General features: G+C 32.9%; 2 protein-coding genes across 2 annotated transcripts; both read right to left on the bottom strand.

Annotated features, from left to right (window-relative positions):
* Positions 1-376: 376 nt before the first annotated feature.
* Positions 377-4,764, bottom strand: LOC110709580 (putative disease resistance protein RGA3). The gene is made up of 3 exons (XM_021887794.1): positions 4,122-4,764; positions 2,000-2,998; positions 377-1,902 (listed from the first exon to the last, which is right to left on the bottom strand). The coding sequence occupies exons 1-3, from the start codon at positions 4,762-4,764 to the stop codon at positions 377-379; spliced, it is 3,168 nt and encodes a 1,055-aa protein (XP_021743486.1).
* Positions 4,765-5,583: 819 nt separating this feature from the next.
* Positions 5,584-9,637, bottom strand: LOC110709605 (serine decarboxylase 1-like). The gene is made up of 5 exons (XM_021887817.1): positions 9,217-9,637; positions 8,308-8,539; positions 7,652-7,845; positions 7,319-7,455; positions 5,584-6,325 (listed from the first exon to the last, which is right to left on the bottom strand). Exons 1-5 carry the CDS (start codon positions 9,572-9,574, stop codon positions 5,759-5,761), a joined length of 1,488 nt encoding a protein of 495 aa, XP_021743509.1. The 5' UTR covers positions 9,575-9,637; the 3' UTR covers positions 5,584-5,758.
* Positions 9,638-11,633: the final 1,996 nt, after the last annotated feature.

Raw genomic sequence — 11,633 nt, forward strand, 5'->3', positions numbered from 1 at the left:
AAGATGTGAGATGTTATGCCATTTAGGGCCATCTTTGGCATATCTTTCAGTTAGCAGTGGGCAGTCAGCAACATTTAGATGCCAGAACTCAGTAAGAGACAGCATGACTTGTTTTGAAGGCAGAAATTTCAGATTCTTGCATTGGTAAAGCGACAACTCCTCAAGCGATGACAGATTGCCTATCCAGTCTGGAAGTTGTTCCAATATATCAAAATTCCATATAGAAATAACTTTAAGGTTGCTAAAGAGTTGGATTTGTCCAGGTACCGATTTTACATCCGGATAACCATCCAAAATTATTTGTCTAAGGCTGATTGATTGGCTGGTGAGGCAAGGGGCCATGTTTGCAAAGTAAGTTTTAACCTCTATTTCGTTTTTAAATCCACCAATACTCAACTCCATTAGAGATGTAAAATGTTGCAGTACTTGTAGTATGGAAGTTGTACTCTCCTGCTTCATTAACCCACAACTCTTCGAGACCAATCAACTTGCTTAAATCTGTTTGTGAACCTTCTATTGATGGACATTGCTTTATGTTCAGTTCCTTTAAAGATGCACATTCCTGCAAACTAGTTGAAATCCTTTTTAACCTGCTGCATCTGAATATACTCAGCTTACACAAAGATAATAGGTTCCGAAAAAGATCATCAGGAAGTGAAGCTAGGGCAGGACATTGTCTTATGTCCAAGGTCTTGAGAGATGCTGGCAGTCCATTGGGCAAAGACTCAAGTTCTTGACAGCCCCATACATTCAATTTCTGTAGGTTTGTAAAGCTTGATACCTCCTGAGGCAATCTCTTCATTTTTAGTATCTCGCAAACTTCTAATGATGTGAGACTGCTGCTATAACTGATGACACTGTCCAAGGATTGAGTACCAGGAAATTCTTGAATTCTTAATCGTTTCAGTGATTCAAATTTCAGGGCCGGTATTGTTTCCAGAAGAGGGCAGTTCATAACCTCTAAAATTTCCAGGCAAGGAAAGGTGATTGCCCCAAGTGTTGGCGATGGCTGCATCCATTCTGTCAGACTGTCAAAGTTCCAGATCTGAAGCTCTCGCAAAGCTGGAAATAGTTTTTCTATTTGCTTGTGAAGATCCTGATCACTAACATAGAAGTGATCGTCTATGCGTTCTACAGCTAATTTATCTAGGTATAGATACTTAAGAAATGGCAACTGACCGAGTGTGGGAAGAAATCGACATCTTCTGCAATCCACGAGTTTTATTTCTTTGAGATTGCTAAGAGGTAGTATCTTACTTCTTGGTGCCCCGGATTTAACAGCCATCCTCATCATCCATGATGGAAACTTTTCGGCATTGAAGCCAACTATAGCCAGTGCTATTATACCAAGGTGAGGTTCAAGGCCAGTCAGAACTTCCTCATCAGTATCAGTGTTGCTGTCTACTCTATTACCAGACCAAACTAGGTGCAATCGCAAAAGCTTGACCTTTTTTCTGAGCTCAACTTTCCTTGCTTCAGCTTCACTCTTCACATGTTCAAGACCTGAGATAGAGAGCCCGTCTCTAGCTTCATGTAAAGAGCCTAATTCATCAATGTTCCATCCTTCTCCATCACGCAATGCAAGATCAGGTAAGGTCTGCAGGCATGTTAATTGTCGTAATCCTTCAGATGCAAACACGCTATGATCTGTTGTCATAATGTGTCTTAAGTTTACCAACTTATGCAATTCATTTGGTAGCTCTGTCAGTTCTTTGCAGCCTGTAAGTTTCAGAGTTTGTAATTGGTAGAGCTTAGTGATAGACTCTGGTAACTTTTTGAACGGATTGTTTGATAAGTCTAGATACTTGAGAAGTTTTAACTTCCCAATGGAAGCCGGCACAATTCGAAGGTCAATCCCGTCAGTTATAAGAGTTCTCAGGTATCTTACTGTAAACAAATTCCCTGGAAAACCAGCCCAAAGATTAATTGTTCGTAGTCTCTTTGTAGAAATTTCTGCAGGAATGATTTCTTGAAATGCTTGCAGAATACTAAAACTTGCCTACTAAATGTCTACACTCAATGTCACTATTTGGTTTTGCTTCTTTACTCCATACCAACAAGTCCTTACGCAATACATACACTGCTAGATCATGCACCAAATCATGCATCTTATAAGATATCATCCGTCCTGTTTTCTCACTTTCTTTTCCTTCCAAGAACAAATTCTTTGACAGTATTTCTAAAAACTCCTCACCAATCTCCTCCATTGTTAAGCTTGTTTCGTGTTTGTGAAGGAAGCCTTGCGCCATCCAAAGAGCAATCAAATCACCTTTTTCCATAGGGAAATCTTTACGGAAAATTGCACAATAAGCAAAACACTGCTTCAATGACAAAGAAGGTAAATGGTGAAAGCTCAACATTAGTGATGGTAGGATATGGCTTCCTTTTCTATTTTTTGTAGCATATTCTACATGCCATAGCTCACTTTTTTCTATTTTTTCCCACTCATACAAATACCTTTTTGATTCCAGTGATCTTCCCATCATTTTTATTGCCAACGGAACACCCTTACACTTCTCAACAATCGTCCTCCCAACTTCTTCAAAACACGGAACATTAAGCAATGTCTCCCTAGCTCTAAACTGCTGCTTGAAAAGAGCCCAACTTTCCTCATCTGATAATCCTGACATCAAGTGTGTATGAGCTTTGGCTTCCATAGCAACCTCGTTGCTACGAGTAGTAATTAAAATCACACTATGTGCAGAATTCCCTATTCTCTGCAGCAAACGGTGTAGAGAACTCCACATATCATCATTTTTGTTCCATACATCATCTAAGACGAGCAAGAATTTACTTGACTTGATCTCTTCTTGAAGCTGATTAATAATTGCATGAGTGCTAGTTAAGTAAGTTTTTTTTGATGGACATTCAACCATCTCCTTCAAAACTCTTTTAGCATCAAAATCTTCTGACATAGATACCCAAATTCGCTTTGCAAAATGCCGAATAACTTGCTCATTGTTATATAAACGCCTAGCTAAAGTAGTCTTGCCAAGACCTGTTTAATAGTATAGGGTAAAGTATATATCAATGTCTATATATTGTAAGAATCTGCATCATCATAGATGGTCATTAAAAAAAAAAAAAAAAAAAAAAAAAAGACAGATTACCTAACAAATGTTCTATCAACTAGTTGTTAAAGTAATTACTAAACATAAATATTTTGTTTTCCCCTCTGAACCCAAGTTATAAATCATCACATTAATTTGTAAATTGTCTCTCATTAAACAAAATGGATGTGTATTGAAGATTTGATAGTCAGATTTGAATTGAAGATTGTGAAAAAAAAACAAATAATACTACAATTAGTGGACCTGAATCACCTGATCATGTGCAAGGCCGAGTCTAACAGGGCCAAGTTAGATTTAAAAAAATTGTACCCAATATTTGCTGTCATCCCAAAAATAGTGTAAATCATTTTCAAGTTAGGTTAAAATTATACTGCCTCCGTTTATGTCTAATTGTTGCAAACAATATAAAATATAGGTAGTAACTTAAAATTAAGTTGTGACTTGTCTAAAACAATTTCAAATATAATTAGATAAATCAAACCGAGCCTAAAAAAATAAAGGCCTTAAGGAAGTTAAAATGGAACATACTAAAAAGTCGCTCTCTCTAAAACTTCTTCCTACTGAAATTGGACTTTTTTTGCTTCACAACAAAAAAAGCAAATAGGAAGAACATCTAGGCCCCGTTTGGTTTGATGTAAATATTTTCATGGAAAATGATTTTCTCAATTTTTTCCCACTTTCATTTGTTTGGTTTTCGGGTGGAAAACAATTTTCCCAATGGTGGAAAATTGTGTCCTTAATGATGAAAAAACGTTTCCTTTACAAAACAAGGGAAACCACATTTTCCTCCCTCCTCCTTTCCTTCTTATTTCCCTCTCATCCATCCTCACATTCCCCCTCCTATTTTTTATTTCTCTTGAACTTTTCTTGTATGCAAATGAAGGAAAACTAATTTATAATTGTGCTTTTCCTTGAAAATATTACATCAAACCAAACAGGGCTTGGAGACATAGGGAATACATTTAAACAATTACAATTGGAGTACAAATATGAGGGAGTGTGGGAAACAGAGAGAACTTACCCCCTATTCCAACTATGGCCTTAACACACAAGCAAGAATTACTTTTTCAGGTGAAGAACATATCATTTGCAGTAACTTCTCCTCATCAATCTTCCTTCCAACAAACTCAGATGCATCTTCAACACCCGCATTTTGTCGAGCTTGCTTCAACATACAATAATATTCATTCATATTATCATCATTATAAGTAGATGTACGTGCATCTGTTGCCAACTTCACGGCCTTAAGCCCATAATTTTTTGCATCGTTTTCGAGCTCATCAAACTTGGCAAGGATCTCGGTCACCTTACGAGTCATCCGATAACGGAACTTGATTCTATTCGATCGCTTAAACATCACATTGTGGAGACGTAAACGTTTTCTCGATGCATTACTATTTAGCTCGAGTTTCCTACGGAGGATTTCATAGGCGTACTCATCCATGATATCTTGCGCAAAATAGACGACATCTTTGATATTTTGTAGCCAACAATTTACAAGTTGGACTTCAATTTCTTTCTTGGCACTTCCCATGTCATTCAAGAATGCTTTGATGTAATTTAATTTCGTGTTGAGTTTTCGTAGGTGATCCTTGAAACCCCAAGCGAGTCGTTGCTCCTCTAATGGCCGAGCAGCCATTAACTGTATCATGGCTTTCGCAGCCTCGATTGCTATGGCTTCTGCAACCGCCATTCTTCCTGTTTTTTAGTGATTACGACGATGCGAATGAGAGAAGCAGGATAAGTAAGATGTAAATTTGTGATTTGGTCATAAGATTTTGGTTAAGTATGATTGATTTGTGAGCTTAAACTTGCAAATTGTGAGGAATGAAAGATGTTGGACCCCATGTATTTGCCACTTTTGTTAACAAGTTATGTATCACCACTCACTACTTACTACTTGATTAATTGTTTAAGTATGTCAACTTGAACTCATTTGTGTAAGCAAATCAAGCAAATTAAAAATGTCAACTTGACTTATATATTGTAAATTTTTTACCTATTAATATTGTTTATATCTTCTACTAGCGATGAACAGGCAAACGGAGTGGATTAATATTAATTACTTCCTTTGCACCAAAATAAAAGTGTATTTATTCACCTTTAATTAATCAAATTATAAATTTATTTTTATACATTTAACTGTAACTAACGAAATTCAATTATCATATAATTTTTATCGGTTTAAACACTTTAAAATGATGGGAAAGTTAAGTTTAAGAGAACCGATCCCCACCTCTAAGTGTAACTACAATTAGGATAATTCGACATTGCAACCAACTATACGGCTACACCAAACCTTGATGATTGGCAGATAGGATTGACATTATAGGATCCCCACTAACTAGCTATTTTCTTTTCAATTAAGTTCTGTAATATATATTGTCACTATTCAAAGCTAGCTGTACAGTGATTAACATGAATCTATGTCAACTATACATGCATGTAACATGTTGCTAAATTTTTGTGGATTACATAAAAAAAAACTGTTCTATTATCTGTAAATGTAAACTATTGGACGAATAATCCTTACATATATCACGAATCATATATATCTTCATGATCTTTGACCTCAATATTCTACATATTGTACAATTATTTTAAACAAATTCGAAAATAATGAAAATAAAATAAATAAATAATGGAGTACATCTTAATACAAAACAATCAAATTAGCAAGCAGATTCTCACTTATGCAAAGGGCAAACACAATTCTCTTTGCCAATATCAGAAGCAACACAAGGAGGTTGATTTTCACCGTCTTTTAACCAATTCGAACGCTTCTCAACTAGCTCACCTATGAACGTATCCAACTTCTTGATTGTAACATTAGGCATCACGACCACATGAGCTATATTCCCTTGACAAGAGAGCTGCCAATATTGAATGATATCCTCATCTTGAGGTCTTTCGAACACCACGGTGTTGCTTAGCCTATTGAGCATGACACTAACCCCGGCCTCTTTAAGCCGGTCTTTAAGGTAACGTGCATTGTGTAGGCATTTTTGTACGTCTTTCTTGAATCCATTGTATCCTATGCGGCTCAATGCACACCATAGGAAGATGGGGGCGTGACCGTTCCTACTTCCCATGATTGTAACATCCCTTGATGCTACATACTTTACATTCCTAGATAAATAGTTAATGTGTTCCCTCCTTACCATTTGAACACCACAAGGCATCGGGCATCCGACGAATTTGTGGCCGGAAACACTTATACTATCAATTGGCTTCTTGAATGTGATTTGAGGCGCCTATTATTAATTAAACACGAGATGTTAAAATGAAAATTCAATAATTTACAAGAAAGTTGGAGACAAAGGTATAATTAATTGTTCAAGAGTTAGAAATTAAAAGATGTAAAGTGTAATATTATGTCTTTGTACACTTCACTAGATTTTTGAAAAAAATTATTTTTACAGAATTTATATAAATGCGAAATAATTAAATTTTTACTAAAATTAAATTATTGATACTATTAGAGTAATTTTATCGATTAAATGATATTTTTACTGATTTGATATTATATATTTTCGTTTAATATATTGAATTTTTACTGGCTTATTTTTACTAAATTTAACTTATTTTTGTTAAACACAGCTTATATCTAATGACCTTTATTTTTTTAGACTATTTTTTGAATAAGATGAAAGTAACAGGGCCTATATATGAGCTTTCGCAAATTGCATAGGTCCTTATTTAAAGGTCCACAAATACATTCTATTGTATTATGAGATAAGATATACTTGATATAAATTATGTAAGCATAAGCATGTATAACATAGACACAAATAACGTCCCGATTATCAAACAAAAAAAATCTTATTCCATAATTAATGCTTTGTATAATATATACCAGTTGTCTAACATATGATGGTTCTTTTCGTCAAAAAAAAAAAAAAAAAAAAAAAACACATGATGGTTCTAATTCAATACGGCATTAATTTGGCGCAACCCCTACCAAAACCCCTCAATTATGATCAATAGTACGTCTAGTAAATCACACCATTTTGATAATAGCTACAGTTTGTAAGTTTGTTGGGTGACATTAATTTCGTTTCCGTCTCATACTAGAATTCGCCTTTTGACTCACTTCGTCACAACAATAACCATGTGAGTGTTGTAAGAGTGTCTTTACTAAAAACGTGTAAACATAAGAAAGCTGAAATTGGCAAATAGATGCATAATTAGGATCATGAATGTTCAAAAAATGCAATAAAAATGCCTTATTAAGATAATTTACTAACTCGATATAGAAATGGCAGCATGAGACCAACCAAGGCTCCGTCGCAATGGATATAGAACCGATTACGAGGGAAGCCACACTCTTCAAGAGTTTGTATCACTAGATCGAGATCATCAATAGCACCTTTTACCGTAGTGCCTGTAACAAGAGGCCACAAAATGGTCATACAAATCAATTAGGCTATGTAACACATACTACAAGTACTATGTAATTTTTAAGAGATAATTACGTACATTATGAACGAAATAAATAATTCATAATAAACACATATTCCATTAGTACTCTCAAACGAACATCATGAAAATAAAGGTAATTAATGAAGTGAATGTATTACCTATGGTTATATTCATGATGGCAGGTTTATCTTTGTTCTTGAGAAGACTTGCCTTTAAATCGACACAATCAATTTCGCCGGAAACTATTGTCTCAACCTTAACACAATTCATTCTATACATACGCGCAGCTTTAAAGACCGAATAGTGTGACTCTTTAGAAGCATACAAAATTCCATCAGGAAACATTTCTCTCCTGAAAATATTTCATGATCAATAAGATTAAATTGTCACTAAATAAACAATATAAATTAATATTGTAGTAATTTATAGTAATTAAAATAAACCTTTTACGAAATAAATTGATTTTCAATTTTTTTTTATTAATTTGCTAATTATTTTATCGTAATATTAATTAATTGATTTTTGCTGAATAAAATTTTACTTCCTCTGTTTTTTAATACTTGCAACACACACATTTTTTCACGGTATTTAAGAAAAGTGGGCCTTGCATGATTTTACCACACTTAAATGGAGTTGAGAGATTGTTTGAAGTGTAATTAAGTGGGCCATGAGCATTAAATAAGAGTAATAGTACAATTTTAACCAAAGAAAACATTCCAATGATAGTGTGTTGCAAGTATTGTCGTGACATTTTCATTTTAGAAAATTGTTGCAAGTATTAAAAAAACGAAGAAAGTATATTGCATACACTTACCCTACAAGTAGGCCATGAAGGTTTCCTTCTGTTCCACCACTCGTAACATATCCCCAATATTCACCCTTATTGATCTCCCAAAGACGAGCAAACCAATCTAATACACCTACTTTGAAGTCCCTCGAGTGCACACCATAGTTACCCTCAATAAATGGATCACCACAGTTGTTAAATGAAAATCGTTGTAATCGATCAAGATCGTCGTAATTATAGTCCATATTTATTTGATATCCTGCATTTAAATGTTAGTTACAATTACATGAGTTCTACATCTAATGATTTAGCTGCAAGTTAAATTCGAATAATAAAAATGGAGAGTATACTTAAATAATCTAAGGTGATAATGAACTAAACTTATTCGTTAACTACGTAAAAGATAAAATCCACTTTGTAATTAATAATGTTGATCAAACTCAAGTTCAATTATGAATTTAGTTAGCTAACGGACATTGCTAGGAAATTATCTCTAGAATATTTAATAAAGCATAAATTATCCACACAAATAATTTTTATTTATTTTTAATCACTTTTACTGTACTATAGATACATTGTGTTGTGTTGTACTACGTAGTATGTTTGATATCATTATTATAGATATGATACATACTTTGTGTTATCTTTGATAATTTTGGACACTCATAAATCTATATCACTATGATTTGATGTAAATCTTGTTGGTAATCATTTAATAAATAAATAAATAATGATCAATATAATGTGTGAAAATTTATAAACTTACTGTGAACAATGCAAAATTTATATACAACGTATTTGATCTTTAATGCAATACCAAAATCCAAACCCCCTTAAGCCTATACTAATATGCATGGTGCAATAACAATCACATGTCCAATGATAATTAAAATAATTGAAATTGAAGAAGAGAATATATATTATATCATATATCACCTAAACGGTGTTTGGTCCTCTCAAGCCATCTCTGCGTGTATCTTGCCAAAACAACCTTCATATACGCCTCCGTATTTCCGGTCAGCTCATCGTCAGCCTCGGGTTCCTTGATGTCAAGGCAACAAGGGGTGTGCATGTTCTTTCCTGTAGGAGCAATCTCTTTCCTTCCATTCTCATTGCCACTTTGCTCCTTTTTCGCCTCAACAATGTTATTATTGTCATTTTCGTCAAAAATAACATTATTGTCATTATTGCCTAGAGAGTAAGAAACAACAGGAACTAACTCAAAAACCAAACTTGTTGGGCAAAAATCTTGGTGCAATGCTTGTGATTCAGCACAAACCACTGTCGGCGCCATTTTTTGCTCTCTTTTATTCAACTTAATACCTACATCATCTTAATAATGACTAATGAGTTACATTAAAAAAAAAAAAAAACATAGTAATGAGTTATATATAGTTAGTAATTCGAAAATTTATTCGCATAAAAAGATAAATATAACACCTGAAAACATACCTAGCAGCTAGATGGTTATTTAAGATAAAAATAAACGTGAGCAAATTAGTGTAATACAACTTATAAGAATGTATGTTATTTATAGGTTATATCTTTCTAAGCTTCTATTATAATTACAACTACTTGAACAATGTCGAAAGGTACGTATAAACGCTAACTATTAATGACATTGTTGAAGGCACCACAAAGGCCTTTTTTTTTTTTTTTTTTTTTTTTTTTTTTTTTTTTTTTTTTTTTTTCTCTCTTTTTGAGGGCAAGCAAGGAACCACAAAGTTGGATAAGCCTTCAATGATCAGTTAAGGTGTGATTATGAAATTGAGTGTTTTTTTTTTTTTTTTTTTTTTTTTTTTTTTTTTTTTTTTGCAATTTACTTCTTTATTTTGAGTTTTTAACTAATTCTAGCATGACACTCAATCTCTCTCTCTCTCTCTCTCTTTTTTTTTTTCAATTTTATTTCTACAAGCTAACAAAAATAAGCTACCTAGATATGGTTTTGTCCGATCCAAAAATATAAAAAGATTTGGTGGTGTGACAAAATCAATTTATTTCTCATCTATCTGTATTTATTAATTTGTAAATTTGGTATTTAGACTTTAGAGAGCCACAAGTGAAAATAATGAGATTCAATCCCAAGACATTTTGAAACCGGGAAGCTCTAACCAATTGAGCTATCCCTCACCCTCATGAAATATATCATCTAGTTAGACTACTAATATTAATTAATAATAATCCATGCAATGTACATTGTTCATACTTGCCAACTAATATAAAATTGTTGGCTTTTTTTTATTCATTTAATATATAAGGTACATGCAATAAAACAAAAAAATGCATCAATTTTTTTTTATTTTGAAATAGTGTTTATTTTTAAAATTCTAAAGTTATTTTATTTTTAAGTGATTTACCTTATAACTTCATAACATGTCGGAGTATCTTTTATCTCTTGGCCATGAACCTTATATACATATGACATGTACCTTTAAAGTTTGCAAGTTTTATTTATTTATTTATTTATTTATTTATTTTAAATTTCAATTTTTTTTTTTTTTTTATTTAATTTTAAGTGATGTACCTTATGATTTCATAACATCTACGAAGTACTTTTTATCTTTTAGGCATGTACCTTATAAATATGACACTTTTAAATTTTGAAAAAACAAAATTGTTTTTTTTTTTTTTTTTTTTTTTTTTGGTAAAGTGATGTACCTTCCAACTTTATAAGTTTATAATATGTACCTTTAATCTTAGGGTATGTACTTTATACCTTTCGGGAATATACCTTATATTAGAACATATACCTTATGTATATAAGACGTTCACCTTATATTTCATTAAAAAAAAAAAATTTAAGATATTTCAAAAAAATTATTTTTTTAATTTTTATCATTTACCTCATAGCTATGTACTATGTACTTTATGTGACTCTCACTATAAGTTCTCATATTAAGATGGTTCTCACAAAAACTCCACCCGTGTATACAAACTATGGGGCAATATTTGTGATTGTACAAATGAAAATTTAAATTATCTACCTTAAATAAATACAGCAATAAAGTGCTCGGAAGATCAGAGTTGGAATTTTGGAAGTGGTTGACTGATGCTGATGTGAAATCAAGTACGAGTACATGGAGACACTAAATTCGTAGAAATTCTACATATTGTACACAAAATACTAGTAATGTCTGACTGTAAGATTACTAGGTTTTGTATCAAGTGGATGTTGTGATGAGAATAATGTGTATATTTGGACTGCTTTCCTAAGTATAGGCGTGTAACTAGATTTGATATAATATTCCATATATATTGGACCATTTTGTACAGCGTAACTTGATTTGATTTAATTATTCTCCCTTCCACCCCTCAACTCCCAACCTCTTCCTTGGAATAAAAGGTGGACGATG

The sequence above is a fragment of the Chenopodium quinoa genome, unplaced genomic scaffold (genome assembly GCF_001683475.1).
Source record: "Chenopodium quinoa cultivar QQ74 unplaced genomic scaffold, ASM168347v1, whole genome shotgun sequence".
NCBI classification, from domain to species: domain Eukaryota; kingdom Viridiplantae; phylum Streptophyta; class Magnoliopsida; order Caryophyllales; family Amaranthaceae; genus Chenopodium; species Chenopodium quinoa.

Bases quoted from the DNA above. Each gene is read 5' to 3' on its own strand.
- LOC110709605 (XM_021887817.1), bottom strand. From the start codon at position 9,574: ATGGCGCCGACAGTGGTTTGTGCTGAATCACAAGCATTGCACCAAGAT. The intron at 7,846-8,307 runs GTAAGTGTATGC...AAATATTTTCAG, and splicing joins CTTCATGGCCTACTTGTAGG to GAGAGAAATGTTTCCTGATG. The intron at 7,456-7,651 runs GTAATACATTCA...CTCTTGTTACAG, and splicing joins CATCATGAATATAACCATAG to GCACTACGGTAAAAGGTGCT.
- LOC110709580 (XM_021887794.1), bottom strand. From the start codon at position 4,764: ATGGCGGTTGCAGAAGCCATAGCAATCGAGGCTGCGAAAGCCATGATA. The intron at 2,999-4,121 runs GTGTGTTAAGGC...ACTATTAAACAG, and splicing joins TGAAAAAGTAATTCTTGCTT to GTCTTGGCAAGACTACTTTA. The intron at 1,903-1,999 runs GCAAGTTTTAGT...CTGGTTTTCCAG, and splicing joins TGAGTGTAGACATTTAGTAG to GGAATTTGTTTACAGTAAGA.